We start from the raw sequence: 20,873 nt of genomic DNA, 5'->3' as shown, positions 1-20,873 counted from the left end.
ATTTTCCATGTTTTTCTGGTTTCTGATATTGGGATACATTTTTTAAATTAGTATATATATTCCCATCTTAGTATATATATTCCCATCTTCCCAAGCTCTTCCAAAAATACTAAATCCACAGTATATCTTATAATTAGGTATTAGATTCAAGAACATATGGAAATAGCATTATGCTGTATGTTTTGTCCAGTGGCAGAAATCTAAGGGCAACTAACCAAGGGATGAGGAGATACTTTTCGCTCTGAAGATTTACCCTCCAAAGCCGCTCTTTATCTTGCTACATCTCCCCCAACAGTGCTAATTCTGTCCCTATACATATTGTCATTCAACTCTTCAGTAAACATCTGTCTGTGACCAGCACAGTGCAAGCTATTGGAGACTCTGGGAAGAATAAGACGCTATCCCTGACCTACAGGATCTCGCGAAGTTCAGTAGGGGTAACAAACCCGTGAAGGCCTTCCTACAGCACAGTTGTTGTCTGGAGCAATAGATGGGGATCCGAGGAATGGACATAATACAGAGGAGGGAGGGATCTGCTTGTGGAATTCTCCTTGCGTGTCTGAGTGTAATTAAAGCGCTAGCCACTGGTAAGATGACGAGCTTGAGTTTGCAGATCATGTGATTTCCTTGACCTTGAAGTTACTGAGGGTATTTCTCACTGAAATGTGGTGACATTGTTAATTCCTTGTATGAAAGAGGTACTGCTCCCAATCACAAATTCCCTGCCTCCTAGAATCTCCAAGAGCCACAGATGAGCACACAGAGGGAGTGACCTGCTGATCTAGGAATAACCCCGGTGTCAGAGAAGCAGGTGACCAAGCAGTGGTTGTACTCAGGGGCCGTGGTACCCCTTGTGCTGCCAAGCACAGAGCCAAGGTGCCAAATCCTTACTTAGAAAACTGTTGCCCATGTCGGTAAGAATCTTGCTATTTGAAGTGTTCCCTGAATTGAATTTCTTACTGGATATTCCTCTAACGCAATCTGAGGAAAGAAAAATGAGTGTGGAGCTGTTTTTGAAAGTGATGAGAATTTGTTGTAATTCTTTAATTCAAATAATTCATTTTAATTCTTTATAAATATCCTCTTTTAAGTTATCATTGTCTTGTGTATTAGCTATCCTTAGATATATAAATTATATACAAGGCTTACAATTGATTAAGCAAGGACAGACTTGAAAGTACAAAACAAAAGGAGTTATTTTAAGGACAGAAGTAGATTCTTCTCCTCCAAGAACAGCTAACATTCTGTTTCTATTTTATCTTAGGCTGAAACATACATTTTGGTTATTACCAGTATTTCCACAGGGTAAGATTGATGTCACAAGCATTTTAATCCTTGCTGAAAGAGTTAAACAAAAATATTAGGTGGTGAGATTAAGAAAGAAATAAGGTAAACAAATAGTTGGCTACAAAAGTGACCTTTGCAGTCTTTCAGTCTATTGAAAATAGACTCGATATTTACATGGAGAAGCAATTCCTTTATAAACTTATTTATCTAAATTAAGAATAAAGATGTAAGCTATAAATATATATCAATAAACTGGTAAAAATTAAGGTTAGAAATCTTTAACCCTTACCTTCTTCTGCTTTTGAGATATATGTTTTCTTCTGTATTTTCAAATACGCTCGTGCTCAATCAATCGTAAGCATCTTGAAACTATGCTCAGAGGCATAGCTCATCTTCAACATTCAAGATTCACCTTGATCTGGGTGGAGTTACAGAGGTCACCAACTATCACCAAATTGAGTGTTAACCAAGGAAAATTTTAAGAATGCAGATGCCAAAGCAGGGCAGTACGGGGCAAGAATGTTTTAAGTTCCTTTTTCCACATCTATTTTATATTACAAGATTTGCAGTACTTTCAGAAATTTCAGTGTTTAAAATACATATGTATATAGAGTGCTTTTTACTGAGGTAATCACTTAAAAATTATGACATGTAAAGAAAACCAGAATGGAAAATGACTAAGAATAAACAAAGGAGCCTTCTGAAAAACGAGAGGGGGTCACGTCTACTCGTGATGCTGCCTCTTGCTTCCTGCTACTTGTGATAGAATTGTGTGGCCAGAACCAGAACATTCCTGGCATTTGGTCTGGAATCACTTTGAAGGGTAAGCCTGGTGCTGTGATACTAAGCACAGACAACTTGGCATTTGGCTCCAAAAATATGCTGGAGATTAGCTACTTCTTCCCTCAGCAACAGGCTCCCAGCCAAATAATTTTTAACCAAAACTCAAAACCCAATTTTGTTTCAGCTACTGAGATCCTATTTCAAGTTGCTGTCAAGATGGGGAGAGAGTAAAAACCGACACTTGTGCGATCCCAAGACAAGCTAAAGCCATACAATTTCCGCTTCTAAATCCATACAATTTCCGCTTCTGAATTAAAAATAAGACGACATAGAGGGAAGAAAGTGTGATATTTTCAACCCACTTAATTGGTTTCTTCCACTTAAAGTCTGAGTGTGTCAAGTTTTTTTTAACCTAGACTTGGAAGACAGAGCATAAACATTTTAAGCAAAATATTAAACTTCTAAAATAGTGAATCGCTTAAAATCAAAATCCTAGACCTACCTTATACTGAGTCTTCAATTTATTTCTTACAAAAAGGGAAGTTGAATTTTATTTCTAAAAAGCGGAGGACAAGTGAATAAAAGACACTTTGCCTCTTTTGTACACAATACTGATATTCTTTTAATGCTATGTAAAAATTCTGTTTATTTCCAAATGACAATAAAATGAAGCATTTTTCTTTAATATATAATTAGTAAAATTTAATTAAGAGTTATAGAGTATCTTCCACCTCACGGTGTAACTGAGAAGCTGAATCTCTTTAACTAGTTTTTTTTCCTTTAAACATGAAGATTGTTCCACATCTTAGCTATATCTTTAATTAGAAGTTAGGATCTAGGATCTAGCACCACCATTAATTTAATCTCTCCTAAAATTTTAAATATAGTAAATATGGCCTGATGTCCAAAGGATGTAGTGTTTACTGGCCTATAACAGTTGTATTGAGTTTTCATTGAATATACGTTTCCTTCAAAGGTTTTGTTTTATGATCATATCTCATAACCCCCCTCTGAATCCATGAACACCCATATAGGTGTATAACACAAAGACGTGTTAAACTTTCTGTGTGGTATGTCCTTTCTGTTTCTTTTCAAATACCATTAACTTACATTTTAAATTACTATAATTCATTCTGTTTTCAAAAGTCAAATCATATTTATATTTCTATAAAATGAAAATGGATAGTCACATAGCTGAAAAAGCTTTTAAAAGTAAATGAATTTTAAATTCCTATTTTGGCAACAAAATTCTTAAGATTTTTTCCTAAATTCTTTTAGTATTATGCCCATGTAGTTTTTTTTATGTCTTTTAAGTTAATTATGCTAGTTTCTTTTTGCTGCTGTAAGAAATTACCAAAAAATGTAGTGACTAAAACAACAAAATTGTATGATCTTACACTTCCGGAGGCCAGGAGTCTGAAATGGGTCTCACTGGGCTAATATGAAGGTGTCAGCAGGGCTGCATTTCTTTCTGGAGGTTCTGGAGTAGAAACCATGTCCTTATCTGTTCCAGCTTCCTGAGTCTGCCCACCTTTCTTGGCATCGCCCCGTCTGGTGTAGGGCTTTCCTTGGACAGCCAGCAATGACTGACCGAATCTTTCTCAAGCAGCATCTCTCTAACACTGACTCTCCTGCCTCCCTCTTTCACTACAAGGACCGTTCTGATTCATTGGCCCCACCTGGATAATCCTGTGTACTCTCCTCATCTCCAGGTAGCTGATTAGCAAATTTAATTCCACCTGCAACCTTATATCCCTTTTCCATAATGTAACATATTCACAGGTTCCAGGAATTAAAATGTGGACATCTATATGGGAGGAGCAAGGGGGAGGAGAGAGCATTCTTCTGCCCAACACCTTAACGTATCATTCTTAAAAGAAAAAGAAAATTTGTTTTGTAAATAATAAATTTTTAAGTATTATGTCTTCCATTTCACTCAGGAATTTAGTTAGAAATTAAGATTTACAAAATATTAAGTAGTGGGGCCAGCTCCGTGACCTAGTGGTTAAGTTCATGTGCTCCGCTGTGGCGGCCCAGGGTTCCGATCCTGGGCGCCAACATGGCACTGCTCTTCAGGCCACGTTGAAGTGGCGTCCCACATCCCACAACTAGAAGGACCTGCAACTAAGATATACAACTCTGTACGGGGGGGGGGGGGGGGCGGGTTGGGAAATAAAGCAGGAAAAAAAAAAGATTGCCAACAGTTGTTAGCCCAGGTGCCAATCCTTAAAAAAAAAAGGAAGATTGGCAACAGTTGTTAGCCCAGGTGCCAATCTTAAAAAAAATATATTAAGTAGTAAAATGTACCAGTACTAGCAGTAAACATCCAAACTAATTCTAATATTTCAATAAAATTAAGTAATAGTGGTAATTGTATCACACCTGACACTGGCTTATTACAGTTCTTACTCATCAGTGGCTGATTGACAGCTGACATCTTTTCTTGATTCCTGGTCTCTCCTACAATCAGAGTAAAGAGTCCACTACAAGACAAAAAAAAGTCACCATCTCATCATTTCCCTATATTCCTTTCTCTTCAACAGACTCTATGTTTTGAACTATTACACTATACCAGCTCTAAAAAAATCACTGGGCCACCTTCTTTTTGGAATTTTTTGGGCAATTCTTTCTTTCTCTGTTTTTAATTAGTATAAGGCATAACTTTTATATGACATCTCCCAATGACCAATTATTCTACATGAAATGGTCAGTGATTTATTTATCCTGCGAATTATAAAAGAGTTTCAGGATTTCACCAAAGACTGAACTTTGGAGATAGAAGTCTGCCTATTTTTCTCTTTCTGGCATTCTGCTACAACAAACACACACACACACACCAGGTTCTGATAATTATTATTTCTTTGGTTTCAAATCATCTCCCTACCCAAACCACCTGTCCACACCAATCTTCTGATTGCCTACGAGTCTCTTGTCGGATCACCGCCATCAACAGCATCTCCACTTTCAGTGCCCTGCTTTCCTGACACATAGTAACAGATGAGGTGTTGACACTGATGAGAGAAAGAGAGAAATTGCAATTTTGAAATATCTTGAAAGTATATTGGGATGAAGCCACCTTCCCCTAAGTAAGAGACAATTTGCTGGTGGTCTTCTCTCTAGGCAGATAAGAGCATCTTGGCAGCAAAGAATTGAACCAGGTCTTCTCCAATCCCCACAAAGAAATTGCTTTATGCTCTTTAAAATCTTTTGTTCCTAATATTTAAATTTGTTTACAGTTTTCTAAATATATGAGGGTTTTTATTTGTTTCATCAAAGAGACAAGTATGAAAGAACAGAATCTTCTGGTATAAGTATTTAGAGTTCAATCCACACTCTGAAGGAGGGAATGAGTAGAAAAAAAGAATGATAAACAAAAACAAATGACTTTTTTCCTCCTCCTCTGACAAATAGAAATGGCAAGCAATATGATATTGGAGCATATGAGGAAGCCATTTGGTGTAAACCTAATTTGGCCTGACCTTGTTCTTCCAAAAGGGCCTGACCCCGGCCGTTGAGCATGCATTGTCTATCTACTTTAGACTATGGCAAGAACAAAGGTCCTTGAGATGAAGGTGCAACTTCCCTCCCCCTCCCAATGTTGGCATTTCCTTAAGGATTAAGCATCTTTCCTTAGGCTAGGAAGTGATTGCTGCGCTCACCTGTGACCACCCAGCTCAAGACAACAGACTTGCTTCCTGCTGCACCCGCCAAGATAGCAGACCCACTACCAGCTATGTCCATCAAGCGCTGTGCCGACAGGGCAATCTTGTGACTATTGTGGGAGGGACATTTCAATCATATGTGAAACATCCTGTTTGGGGGGTATATAACCACTCTGTATACCTCACTTCTTTGGTGCCCTTTCTTCCTTGAGGAAGTAAGGCCCTGGGTCATGGTCCTCAGATTTTAGCTCAGAATAAACTCTCCCAAATTTTCATTTATAGGTTAGTTATGGATTATTTTTGTTGACACCTCTCATATCCAGTCTGTTAAATCCTCTTGGTTATACATCATAAGCATCATGCTTTGGTCCAAGATGACATTTTTCTCATATCTGCATCATTAATCATCAAAATGGTCTTCCTGTTTTAGTCCTGCTGCCCCTGAGTCAGCCCTCGAAGGGGTCACTCTCAAATAGAAAACTTCAGATCCCTCAGGAGCTTCTCATCACCTGGGGGCCAAGGCAATTCTCTGCAGCCCCACTGAATTTTCTTATCTCAACTCCCGCCTCTCTTCCACATGCATCCCTTTTGTAACTGACTCTTAGAGACAGAAAAGTCACAGTACATCTTGCCTTTTCCTGAATTTAATTTGTGCTGTTTGCCGCCACGTTTTTGCACGTCAAGCCATTTGTAGAGCCTGCTTTCACTTCCCTGTATACAGGAAGGACTACAGATCAGATCAAAAGGAACGTTAAAAGTGCCACTCCTCACAGCAGCCCCTTGCCAATTCCTCAGATTCCAGCCTGTGCTGGATACACAGTTTGCTGTGGGCTTTGGTTCATTTTGCGCCAGTGTGTTGCCTTAGGTATGCTGTGCCTTTGTGCTTTCTGCCTAGGGGTTTCTCCAGTGTCACAGATAAGATGGGACCCCTGCAGAACTACAGGGAGTTAATATCCTAGTGGCAGCTCTCAAACAATGGCAGACGAGCTGATGAATAAGTGTTTCTTCCTCTTGTCCTTCAGGCAGGTAATTCAGGGAAGCTGTCTATGGGATTCCTCAGAGGTTGTAGAGAATTAGAGGCCCTGTTTTCCCCAATAACATACCTTTAGATTGGCTTTTTCTCCTTCCCTGTCACACTCTCTCCTGTTCCTTGGGATTACCACCCAAATAAACTACCTGTTTTCTCCATTATATGTCAGACTCTGCCTTCAGCGCACTCCAACAAAGCTAAGCTAAGGCCCAGCTCCTGTTTCAACACATCTTATTTCAATGCTCCCAGGTCCCTGAACCTACTTCTATTATAGAACTTGTCATAGAAATTTCTTTAAGGGTGAGGTTTCTCCTGTTCATTTTTGAATCTCTAGTGTTAATACAGTCCCTGACAAACTACAGATGTTCAGTACATGTTTGACGATTAAATAAATGAACTCATAATTCTCATTTATGGACTTTTTTTAAACTGTGAGCTTTGGGATACAGACCTATAAAACACACCTGTAAGTGTTATAGCACCTAGTACCGAGTGACGGCTCAAAAATATTTGCCAAATGAAGGAAGCTGATTTACCGAAAGAATAGTCATGGCCACAGTCAGGAAAAAAATAGTACTGCCCCAAATGTAAGTTCTGATAGGTTGTGAGGGAGAAAGAAAGACAAGACGGGCACCTGTGCTCAGGCTTCACATGGAGAGATACGAACCTGGGGAGGGGAATATGTGGTCTGAAGGAAAAGGGGCTAAAAGCAAGCGTCACTTTCTTTCACCTCTCAGTCAGCCTTGCTGCAGAGCAGACCCAAGACAGCTCTGCCTGGACAAGGTGCCAGCACTCTGACCATTTACAGTTTTATTCTTCAAGACCCAGAGCTTTAAGTATCCAGTGCTCCCCAAGTTTGCTTCTTTGTCTTTTAAAGTTTCAGGAAAATATTATAGGGGAGCACAGATATCATGCATAGTTCCATGTCCCTTTGACCCTCTGATGGCTGTAGCCAGCCTTAATTGTCATTCATGGCCTCCCCAGCCAATATTCACTAATCCACCAAGGAAAGCTTTGAGATTCGTAATAATCCAGCCAGAGTCTTCTGACCATTTCCTTTATCACCGTTCTACAGGTTTGAAAATGAATTTTATATTTATGTGATTGTACGGAAAATATAATAAAACCTTTTACTTGAAGGTACAATTCATGCATATTCTTACAACTATATTAGCAATAGCCTTAAACTAATAGTGTTTATTCAGATGTAAATGTAGATTCCAGTATGTTGGTTAGGGGAAGACAGAACCATGCCTTATCAAGTTCGCAGAAAAGATACGCATTGTGGTATAAAAATTTGAAATTATATAAAAAGCATTATTAGAAATAGCTAGCAAAGTTGAAGTATTTTTGTAATCATATCACTTTATGTGATCTGAAATATTCTACACAATAAGTATTTCAAAAATTTAGTTAATTCCAAAAATATTATAACATTTCTGTGTTTTTTATGGAAAAAATACTTTTACCTAGTTTTAAATTTTTCAGTTTAGGGAAATAATTTATCTACTTGAAATACTTATAAAGATCAATGGTTATAGCAAAAATTTATTAAAACATAGGTAAAAGTTCTACACACACCATGATTAGAGAAAAAAGGCAATAAACTTTTCATATCGGATTCTGAGAGTAAGGAGAATTCACTTGTTCACTGGTCTAAGATTGCAAAGGAGTTTGGAGGCAATGGGGCTGGCTGGGCTCCTTTGTCAAATCAGGAGTACGAAAGAGCTTGTAAAGTGAAGATTTATATTTTTTCAGTCCACAGCTGAAACGATCAGTTGAAAGCATTGTGCTTTGTTCAAAAGTGAGTATTAGGCCTGATTAGCTCAAATACTCAAATTTTCATTCACTTCTTAAAAACCATTCCACACTTAGTCATTCTTCACACTTCTCTCTCTCTCACCCCTCTCACACCCAAACTGTTAACTTTTTCTCCACTCTCACATTTGCAATCTGGTTCAGACCTTCAGTGATTTCTCACCTATACTTGCGCTTAATTTTTAAATTGGAATTCTTATCTGTAATCTCCTCCCTTAAATCTACATATGCTATCAGAGTTTTCTTTCTAAAACCCAAAAGTGATTTCACTACTCCTCTGCTGAAAAACTGTCAACGTGTCCATGTTGCTAACAGCTGGAGTTCAACTTCGCGTGGCATGAAGTCACTCTCCATGTGGCCCAACCTACTTCCCAGCTTCACCTCCGGGTATTCTCTCTTGGGCTCTCAGCATGGTGTTGAGGATTTAAAGGAGAGTGCAACAGCCATTGGTCTCCTTGAGCTCATAGTCCAACCGAGGAGATAGACAAGCAGATCATCGTAAAACAATCCGGTGAGTGCAACGACAGAAGCGTGCACGGGTGCCACGAGAGCAAAGAGGAAGCACATATAATAAGCCAGGCTGGAGGAGGGGAGGCTTAAGTGAGACTTCCTGGAGGCTTCAATGCCTTTGGGAAGTCCTGAAGTGCAGGGAAGAGATGGCTGAGAGAAAGAAGGCAAAGGAGAGAAAGCACAAGAGCACCGAGGTGAGAAAGCTGCTGATGTTCCAATGACACTTCTGTGATGCTTTCCACAGTCTTCTCGTTCAGAGTTCACCTCCTGATTCTCAGTGTTCTCATAGAGCTTTACACTTACTTCCATTACGGTACCTATCACATCGCATTATAATACTGTGACTGAGACACCATGACCTCCACTCGTCTGTGTATCTCCAACCCACAGAGTGACCTGCACCCATGTTCTGTGAATTTATGGGGTACATAAGATTGGATGCATAACGGGGTCTGGAAATTTTATGATGTTTTATAGCGGAGTCACAAGGAAACTGGGAGACAAAAAGTCCTGGTTGTTAAGAAGCACATGCTCATAAACTGTTAAATATTATAAATTATGTTTAAAAATTAGAGGCGAAAAGATTAAAATCACAAAACATATTCCAAACAATTTAATATTTGGAGTCTTAAACTATTGCAAGTTAGTTATAATCGAGACCACAAACTACCCCACACCATTTCTCTGAAATTGCTGTAATTGCTAAACCCACTGATTTCCCATGAAGCTTATCCACCTCTCACGTTCGACAACCAGCCTGACTTAAGGCTCTAGATACTTAAGTAGTTTAAAATGCCTACCTAAGATATCACTGTAACGGGCCTCTTCCCTATTTCTCTGTCCATAATATGTCTTTAATTCACTTCTCCTTGGTAGTCAGACCTGGGACACCACATCATCTTCTTATTAGGTTCCCCATGTAAATGCCTAGGAACCGATCCCTGGGCATCTACCTTTTTATCTATATCTCCCTTAATATTCATCTGCTTACAGCCTAATAGTAGCAGCCTGGCTCACAGAATCATCTCCTTGCCATCTGTGTCCCACAACATGCATAAAAATTCCTGCAGGGCATGCAAGGCCCTGACCCGAGAGGGGTGTCTTTAAGCCTATATTCTGGGGATGTAGATCCCCTCCCAAGGTGCCTCAATCTGTACACCTAGAATTCTGCTTTGAACACCGTTTCTCAATGCCAAGTACTTGTACTAGCTTAGGTTGGGTCCATGCCATATTCCTATGTAAACTGAAACCCGCTCCTTGATGGCCATCCAGGACTCTTGTCTGTACTATCATGGCCCTCCGTTCCCGCCTCACAGATGCCTACTGGTGTGTGTTTGTGTATGGATGTGCACACATGCACATGTATGGTTTTCACTGGACTCCTGAGAAAGACTTTTCATGGATCTCAATCACATGCTTTGTCACCTTTTTGTAAACCCTCAGTGTAGACCTCTGGTACTACCGGGTTTTTTTGTCTTATGCTAAGCATTTTGGATGCTGGTTCTTTTTTCTGCCTGTTATGAGGTGTACATCCCTAGTTCAAACCTGATCACAAAGATATCCAATGTTAAAGACGACAAAAATTATAAAGAGTTTTCCGGAAACGTCTGAACGTACAGAATAGTTTGTGGTCAATACCTCAGAACCAATCACAAATATTTCACCTATTATTTATACTGGAGGCCTTAAGAAACACTGCACCAGCCTACCATTTTGTAAAAGGTCATCAGTTAGTAACATGCAAATCATTTTTCTAAAGTCTTTCTAAATCTGTTACATAAAACAGGGAAAATACTGTTTTAAAATTATTACGCATGGGCCATTGTTAGCAGAATTTTTTATCTTAAAGAAAGTACCCTTTAAGTATTTGACTGCTAGCTATAAATAATTACTCCAAAATCTGAGATTTCAGATGAACCTATTTTGGCCTTCAAATTGTCATTTCTACCTCTAACCTCTTCTTTTTTCAAAGCATTCTGTGCTTTGCCATTAGATTCATTACTCGAAACCTTCAACTTCCTCACGTTATTTCTCTCCTTAAAAGTTTTCAAGGATCTAGTCAAATCTCACTGTTCTATGACTAATTCCCAGACAACCAACCCTTTTCTATATTTATTCTACTCCAAAATTATTGTCTATATTACTCATATAATATTTTATTTAACATGTTGATTTTAATTTTTTATTTGATTATTAAATAGTTAAAATATTAGTTATATTACTAAGTGATTTGTTTAATTAATTAATTAATCTATCTCCCCTTATCAATTAGATTAAAAGGCTTAAGGGCAGTTGAGCAGAGGCCTGCTTCATGATTGCTGCGTTGAATCATACTTCTTTATGTAGAGAGCCTTGCACATGGGGCCTCACAGATGTGCTTACATATAATACAAAACCAACAACAAATCAGTTGATTGATGAATCAACTGGTTGTAGTTTGTAACAAGATTTACATAAACAATATCTTGTAGGAAAAGTGCGAAATGTTTCACTAACCCGTAAAAATGCAACTGGAAGTCTTGTGGTTTCCTAGTTTGCACTTTGCTCATAAACTCAGCCTTTACAGACCCACAGCTTCACACCAGGTATCTCTCTTTCACACAAGGGGAGAGCATCTCTAAGCCTGACTAGTTGCATTGCAACACAAGCCGTGGTCATAAGACAGGTAGTTATCTCAGTACCACTCAATACGATTCACGGAAAAAGCAAATTTTGTGTCCCAGTGAGTATAGAACCCTGATTGTAGCTCACATTTAATCTTAAACAAGAGGCCTTCTTCTGTGCTCAGTTAAATGACTCTATAGTAAGACAATAGGGCAGTATTTCGCCCAATGGCAGTGGTACCGAACTTTACTTTGGGATTATATACTGGCCTTAGATATTTTTTTAAAATCCTTTATACTTTGTTTCTAAACAAGGGCATAAAAGAAAAATATTTCCTAATATTTATTTTATAAACATAATTCTCAAAGCAGATATAGCCAAATACTTGACTTTTGCTATTTTTCTTCCAGATACGCATCTTTTATAAGCACAGTCAGAAACCACTTAGAAATAGTCAACCTAAGCAACATAAATGTCATTTGGTTTCTTTCTCAATCTCAGAGGGGACTATTTCATTAGGAATTCATCATTAAAAATAATAATATGGAAGGTGTTACTTTTACAGTTTTCTTGTCTTTAAATATGGTGAAATCATTTCAGTAATGTGACAATGAGTGTGATCTAGAAAAGACAAAACACCTTTAGATTTGAGGACATATGGTTAATAACCGTGACAGCAAATAACATATCCAAGGTTAATGACCTACATGCTGAACTTATTTTAATTTTTAAAAGCCACTACCAACTAAAAATATCTTGCTTTAGCTGAACCAAGATTTATAAGCCTTTAAAAAAAGTTTCTTTATACCTTTAGAACAGTACCCTGGCTATTGGTCTCTCTGGAGCAACAGTGGGATCCTGTGTGAATACAGCACCCATATGGAATTGGTTGCTTCTGCATGCATGGGCAAACATGTTGTGTCATACTAAGACCTTAAATACAAATTTTCTAGGATTATTTTATTCCTCAAAATCCCAAGCCTAATTCTAATTGCCCTTAGACTAATTGTCCACTTCCATCAGTGGTTAAATTATTATTTATCTGCTAACCAAAGGCTACTTTAAGCTCCCATCACTATGATGTCGGAAGAATCTGGTAAGACAAAAAATTATGCTTGTTCCAGTTATCTAGAGAATGTTAAGAAAGATTTTTAAGAGTGAGAATGGTAGCTCCATGTTCCAGTTATTTAACGTATTCCACCTGTGAACAGGCAAGACAAACAGATAGGGTCTGCAACGAATTTTCAAACTTCTATTCTCCTATTGAAATTTTTTTACTGAGATGACTTGAGAAAATACACATTTCTTCCTAATCTTTTTGTTTGTTTGTTTGTTTGTTTGTTTGGAGGAAGATTAGCCCTCAGCTAACTACTGCCAGTCCTCCTCTTTTTGCTGAGGAAGCCTGGCTCTGAGCTAACATCCGTGCCCATCTTCCTCTAGTTTATACGTGGGACGCCTACCACAGCATGGCTGCCAAGCAGTGCCATGTCCGCACCCGGGATCCGAACCAGCGAACCCCGGTCCGCCGAGAAGCGGAACGTGCGAACTTAACCGCTGCGCCACTGGGCCGGCCCCTCTTCCTAATCTTGACACACATATTTTTGATGGAGCATACACTCTTACTTGAGCTAAATGACCTCACATCATTATGTACCTGTAACTATTGTTCTTGTGGTCAAGTGAATGGGCCATTGGTAATCAAGCCAAACAAATTTTGCTTTCACACCCAATCTTAGCATTAATCTACAGACACGGCTTTTGAATGGCAGAAAAGATATGCTCTATTATCTTGAGCCCAAATTTAAGTATAGCTAAGGTTATATTATGAGAAAAACTTTTCATCATTTTCTGTTCACATGTGGAATGAGAAATAGATTTAAACATTTCATTTTCTCTAGCTTCAATATCCACCTTTATCAAAATTTTTAAATATTTCTTTTGAAGAAGCAAAACATAATATTTGCCATTAAATCTTAAAAGTTTTATACGTAAATGGATACTTAAGAAACTGTATTCTTCACTGTGAGTTTATAAACTATATAGAGAGACCTCTATAACGATAAGCCTTTTTCCAGGACGAAAGTCTCAAGACAGCTGTTTTTCCTTTTTTAAAACACTGACCTCCAGAATGGAGAGGGGAGTAATAAAAACTACTTATACTATTTATATGAGACCTATATCCTTTTTCAATGTGTTTATTTGAAACACTTTAAACTATAAATTTGACATAGATAGTATTATAGTTTATGGTCTGTGATTTATGGTAATCTTTGGGTCATTTTTCTGAGTTAATTTTATAAGTGAAAAAGCAAGTAAAGTGACTAAGAGAACAATCTATGGTGTGGAAATAACTTTAAATGACAAGAAACTTGAAGGACAACAAAAAGGCCAGGTTAGAGCTAGGCAAGATGGAAGAAAATATACTGAAAAAAGAAGAAAAAGAAGAGAAAAGACTGCTGTGGCTTCTCCTCATAATCCTCCATAACAGAACGGCAGAAACTAAAACCAAAGGCAACTCAACAGTCGTCAATAATTATCAGCTGAAGGAATGGATGGACAGTTGGATAGATAGACGGGTGGATGGATGCTTGTACCTGAGGACCATATGCCATCTTGCATAAGCAGTCCAACTCTCTTAGACAAATCCCATGTGACATGCCTCCTTCACCGGTGAATAAACAGACTTAAACACAGGCACTAGGAGAACATGGCATAGCAATGCTCAGATTGTTATAAGAGGAGGAAAAACGCTTGAAAGTTCCTTGTTGAAGTACCGTCTAATATTTCTACTAATGAACAAGAGCCCTGCCTTGGAAAGAAACATTCATGTCGGATGCCATCACTATCAGTCATCTTGCAGATAAAGGGGGGAGGACGATTATAATTTTTTTTTAAAAAAGTTCCTTCTAAGATCGGTTTGGAATCGGGGGCAGGGAAGATGTACCCCCACTGCTTAAAAATATGAAACAGACCAAGGGAAAGACATCAACAGCAGGGCCTTCAACACTTTTGAAACATGGAAGCCTTAGTCATTTATAAGATTCTAGCACTAGGGAAAGTGACACTTATTCTAGCGCTCATCCTACTACCTTCTAGTTTTGTGACCGTGAGTAAGTGAGTTAATTACTCTGGGGCTAAAAATGAATCTGAATGAGGGCCCATGGTGGTCCATTCCAATGCTAAGACTGGTGATTCTGCAGCCACAGTTACATATGAAAAATTCCCTGGCATTTTTGAAGCTTTGCAAGGGTATCAGAAATTCAATATGTGTTTATAAAATACCTGTGGTAGTATTTTCTAAACATAACAATGCCATGTGTGTGAAGAGATGTCTTTACTAAAATTTCCCTTAAGTGGTTCCTTCTCAAGGTAGAGGAAACTGAACAAATTTTAGAAACTCATTTAGGACTGATCATCATTCCACTTGATTATAAAATTTAAGAATCTAACCATTTACTTTTTAAAATAATATATTTTATTGGAAATATCTGGAGTTATTTGATCAGTTTAATCTATATGCATAAATTCACCTTAAAGAAATTCTTTTTCAGAAATATGAAATGGGACTATCAACCAGTATGTATCAAGCAATGTTTGCTCTTCTAAGATAATGTGGGAAAAGATTGTGAAAATCTAGCAGCATAAGAGAGATTGATCCCACAAATCATCTAACATAGGTTTGGAGGATGGAGTGGCAAAATTTTACTGTTTTTAAAGAAACAAGCTGTTCTTCAGGAGCAAGAACACTGAATTCTATGGTTTTCTCCCTCCAGTCCCACTATGCCCCTGGCATCATACAACTGCCGCCAATCAACTGCATCCAGAAGGTGGGACAAAATGCCAAATCATACTTTGGGCAGGATTCCAGAGATTCTCAGATGGTTTTTCTCTTTCCCTTCTTTAAAAGGGTACCATACAAGCTAGGTTTATTTTGAAATGTCCATGAAAAACAGTCAGATTTTTCTTGAAAATGGCCCCACTTAGAGATGAAATGTTTTGGGAGATGCTTCACATAAGTGCATTTGTTCATTTTACTGTTTTAAATCTTGTTCATAAATCTGTCCTCTATAAAGAGCTTCAAAATTTCACCATATTCTGGGGGCCAGCCCTGTGGCCGAGTGGTTAAGTTCGTGCACTCTGATTCGGCGGCCCAGGGTTTCATCAGCTGGGATCCTGGGTGCGGACATGGCACAGCTCATCAGGCCATGCTGAGGCGGCGTCCCACATGGCACAACCAGAGGCACTCACAACTACAATATACAACTATGTAGTGGGGGGCTTTGGGGAGAAGAAGAAGAAGAAAAAGAATTTCACCTTGTTCTGACATTACTGTAAAAATATATCCAATATGTTCATTGATAGACAGTGGTCAATATATTTATTAAGTGAACTGTTTTATTCATTAATTTTAAGAAATGTTAGAAGGAAACCAATGTAAACTGAAATTGAAACTAAAGATCATTCAATGAAGTTGAACATTTTGTTTATCAAAAACTAATGATTGTAATAAAAAATACCACTTGTGAAGCAGTTTTCCATATATGTTTCCATTTGGTTCTCATAACAACTCTGCTAGATAGATAATATTATTCTCTTATTACATATATGATTCAGGAAGGATAAATGACATGAATAAAGTCAAAGAGCTCTTAGATTATGTAATACTGAATATAATACCTAAATTATTTCTATAGGATCAGCTACCTCCTGATATCAAAAGACATATTCAGTTATATGACTTTGTAAAATTCTAGCTTTTTAGTGACTTCATATGTGTTTGTTCAGGAACCTACTGAAAAAGCCAAAAGGCAAATGCTAAAAAATGAGAAATATTTACTAAACATGATGCACTTATTATATATCAGGAGTTTTCAATATTTTGAGCAGCAGATATGCATCTTCAATATTTACTTCTTCAATCTTTCCTAAGGACTTGATGAAGATATAAACAAAGGTTTAAACGTAAGGATGTTTATCAAAACATTATTTATAACACATAAAATTACACATAAACAGTAGCATTTTATTCACAAATAAATTGAGACTCAAAAAGGTCGTGTGATTTGCTCATAGGCACAGCAGTAGTGAGGGACAGATTTGAGTCTCAAATCCATGTTAGCTAGCTCTGGATGGAGAACTCCCTCTACCAGGACGCTCCTTATACTGTACCCTAACTGCAGGACTGAGGGTCTGCCCAGTTGTTTGTTGGATATGTGTATGGGTTTATGTATATAATAGTGCTTAAAATTATTCCTCTTCTAGGGGCTGGTCCCATGGTGTAGTGGTTAAGTTTGCATGCTCTGTTTGGGCAGCCTGGGGTTCACCAGTTGGATCCTGGGTGCAGACCTACACAACACTTATCAAGCCATGCTGTGGCAGCATCCCACAAATAAAGTAGAGGAAGATTGGCACGGATGTTAGCTCAGGGCCACTCTTCCTCAGCAAAAAGAGGAGGATTGGCAGTAGATGTTAGCTTAGGGCTAATCTTCCTCACAAAAAAAAAAAAACAAAGGTACCCAAATTAGAAAGAAGATAAATTGTCTCTGTTTGCAGATGATATGATCTTATGTATAGAAAACCCCAAAGATTGCACCATAAAATTGTTAGAACTAATAAACAAATTCAGTAAAGTTGCAGGATACAAAATCAATATACAAAAATTGGTTGTGGGGGCTGGGCCCTGGCTGCATGGTTAAGTTCATGCACTCTGCTTTGGAGGCCCAGGGTTTTGCCAGTTCGGATCCTGGGCGTGGACATGGCACCACTCACCAGGCCACGTTGAGGCAGCATCCCACATGCCACAACTAGAAGGACCTGCAACTAAGATATACAACTATATATCGGGGGGGGGGGGGGGGATTTGGGGAGAAGAAAAGAAAAAAAAAAGTAGATTGGCAACAGATGTTAGCACAGGTGCCAATCTTTAAAAAAAAAAATTGGAAAAAAAATTTAGTTGTGTTTTTATACACTAACAACAAACCAACAAAAAAAGAAATTAAGAAAACTATCTGATTTACAACAGCATCAAAAAGAATGAAACACTTAGGAATAAATTTAACCTAAGAGCTGAAAGATATGTACACTAAAAACTGCAAGACCTTGATGAAAGAAATTGAAGAAGACAGAAATTAATGAAAGATATCCTGTGTTTATGAATTGAAAGAATTAACATTGTCAAAATGTCCATACTAACCAAAGCAATTTTCAGATTGAGTGCCATTCCTATCAAAATTCTAATGGCATTTTTCACAGAAATACAAAAAATAATCCTAAAATTCCTATGGAACCACAACAGACCCTGAATAGCCAAAGCCATCTCAAGAAAAGAACAAAGTTGGAGGCATCACACTTCTTGATTTCACACTATATTACAAAGCTATAGCAATCAAAACAGTATGGTACTTGAATAAAAACAGACACATAGATCAACGGAACAGAATAAAGAGCCTAGAAATAAGCCCAGACATATCATCAAATAATCTTTAACTCGAAGTCTCCAAGAACACACAATGGGAAATAGTCTCTTCAATAAATGGTACTGGGAAACCTGGATGCCCACATGCAGAAAAATGAAACTGGGCTCCTATCTTATATCACTCACAAAAAATTAACTTGAAATGGATTAAATATTTAAATATAAGACTTGAAACTGTAAAACTCCTAGAAGAAAATGTAGGGAAAAAGCTCCTTGATATTGGTCTTGGCAATGATCTTTTGGATATGATACTAAAACCACAGGCAACAGAAACAAAAATAAACAAGTGGGACTACACCAAACTAAAAAACTCTGTACAGCAAAAGAAATGATCAACAAATTGAAAAGGCAGCCTACGAAATGAGAGAAAATATTCGCAAACCATATATCCAACAAGGGATTAACATCCAGAATACATAAGGAGCTCACACAACTCAATACAAAAAAAAATCAAATAAGCCAATTAAAAAATGGGCAAAGGAGGGGCCGGCCCGGTGGCGCAGCGGTTAAGTTCGCACGTTCCGCTTCTCGGCGGACCGGGGTTCGCTGGTTCGGATCCCGGGTGCGGACATGGCACTGCTTGGCAGCCATGCTGTGGTAGGCGTCCCATCTATAAACTAGAGGAAGATGGGCACGGATGTTAGCTCAGAGCCAGGCTTCCTCAGCAAAAAGAGGAGGACTGGCAGTAGTTAGCTGAGGCCTAATCTTCCTCCAAAAACAAACAAACAAACAAACAAAAAAATGGGCAAAGGAGGGGGCCAGCCTGGCGGCGCAGCAATTAAGTTCTCATGTTCCGCTTCGGTGGCCTGGGGTTCGCCAGTTCGGATCCCAGGGGCGGACATGGCACCTCTTGGCAAGCCATGCTTTGGTAGGCGTCCCACATATAAAGTAGAGGGTAATGGGCACAGATGTTAGCTCAGGGCCAGTCTTCCTCAGCAAAAAGAGGAGGATTGGTGGCAGATGTTAGCTCAGGGCTAATCTTCCTCAAAAAAAAAGAAATGAGCAAAGGATCTGAATAGACATTTTTCCAAAGAAGACATACACATGGCCAACAAGTCTATGAAAAAGCGCTCAACGTCACTAATCATCAGGGAAATACAAATCAAAACTGCAATGAGATGTTACCTCACACTTGTTAGGATATCTATTATCAAAAAGACTATAGATGGGGCTGGCCCCGTGGCCTAGCGGTCAAGTTTGGTACACTTCTCTTTGGCAGCCTGGGTTCAGTTCCCCAGGTGCACCCACACCATTCCTCAGCAGCTATGCTGTAGAGGTGACCCACATACAAAATAGAAGAAGACACAGATGTTAGCTCAGGCACAAATGTTAGCTCAGGGCGAATTTTCCTCAAGCAAAAAGAGAAAGATTGGCAATAGATGTTTGCTCAGGGTGAATCTTCCTCAGCAAAAAAACCCCAAAAAACAGACAAGAGATAACAAGTGTTGAGAAGAGTTTCGAGAAAAGGGACCCCTTGTATACTGTTGATGGGAATGTAAATTGATACAGACATTATGAAAAACAGTATGGCAGTTTCTCAAAAAACTAAAACTAGAACTACCATATGATCTAGCAATCCCACTACTGTGTGTATAACTGAAGACAATGAAATCAGTATCTTGAAGACATAGCTGCACCCACACGTTCATTGCAGCATTATTCACAGTAGCTGAGATATGGATAAAACCTAAGTGTTTGTTGATGATGGCTGAATGAATAAAGAATGTGTGTTTGTGTGGAATATTATTCACTCATGAGAAAGAAGGAAATCCTGCCATTTGTGATAATATGCATGAATCTGGAGGAAATTACGCTAAGTGAAATAAGCCAGACAGAGAAAGACAAATACTGTATGATCTCACTTACATTGGAATCTAAAAAAGTTGAACTCAGAACTATAGTAGAATCGTGATTGCCCGGGGCTGGGGGCTGTGGGAAATGGGGAGATGCTAGTCAGAGGATACAAACTTCCAGTTGTAAGACAAATAAGTTCTGAGGATCTAATACACAGCATGGTGACTATAGTTAATAATACTGTGTTATTAGTATTGTATTAATAGTGTATTGTTACTTGTGTTCTCACCACAAGTATAAAAAAAGAAAATAGTAACTATGAGGTGATGGATGTGTTAATTAATTTGATTGTGGCAATTGTCTCACAATGCATATGTAGACTAGGTCATCACATTACACACCTTAAAAATCATGGTGAACAATCTAAACATACACAATTTTTATTTGTCAATCATATCTCAATAAAGCTGGAAAAAATAAATATATTTTCAAGGTCTTTATCTCCACCAGCAATCACAATGTATCCTCTGGTAAAAACTAAAACCTGAATGCAGAACTTCTCATTCATATCACAACTAAATGACTGAGTAAAAGGGTCTTAAAATTAAGTTCATTAAAGGGTTAGGGATCAGCCAAAGTCAATCCTTTACCTGATTTGTCTCCATAAATAAACTTTTCTTTCCAAAATAATACTTCGGATTCCTCTAGGAAAATTAAATGATAGGAAGGACAGAGAAAAGATAACTCAGAGATAATAAATAAAAGCAAGTTCTGAGCTAACATCCACAGAAGCTTCCAATGCTCTTCTGGCATTAGATGCTGCAAAGAGTGGATTATTTCCAAGAAGCCAAGTTCAAGCTGGTACAAAAGCTGTACATTAATTACTTGAAAAAATTCCCAGTAGGGCAAT

At 38.2% G+C, this 20,873-nt stretch overlaps 1 protein-coding gene across 36 annotated transcripts in view; it reads right to left on the bottom strand.

Moving 5' to 3' along the window:
• SNCA (synuclein alpha) overlaps positions 1–20,873 on the bottom strand; it is a 119,599-nt gene that overhangs the window by 45,200 nt on the left and 53,526 nt on the right. The window contains exons 5-6 of one of the 36 annotated variants that reach the window (XM_070612654.1): positions 4,955–5,081; positions 1,577–1,705 (exon numbers count right to left, since the gene is read on the bottom strand). The exons of 32 other annotated variants lie outside the window; for them this stretch is intronic. In XM_070612654.1, the coding sequence (XP_070468755.1) occupies positions 4,989–5,081 (93 nt within the window). In that variant the 3' untranslated portion in view covers positions 1,577–1,705; positions 4,955–4,988. Of the gene's footprint in view, positions 1–1,576; positions 1,706–4,911; positions 5,082–20,873 lie in introns of those variants that run through there. 3 more of the 36 variants (XM_008514388.2, XM_070612656.1, XM_070612655.1) reach the window with 3 other exon arrangements.

The sequence above is a fragment of the Equus przewalskii genome, chromosome 3 (genome assembly GCF_037783145.1).
Source record: "Equus przewalskii isolate Varuska chromosome 3, EquPr2, whole genome shotgun sequence".
Lineage (NCBI taxonomy): Eukaryota > Metazoa > Chordata > Mammalia > Perissodactyla > Equidae > Equus > Equus przewalskii.
This window is presented reverse-complemented; position numbering and strand designations above follow the sequence as displayed.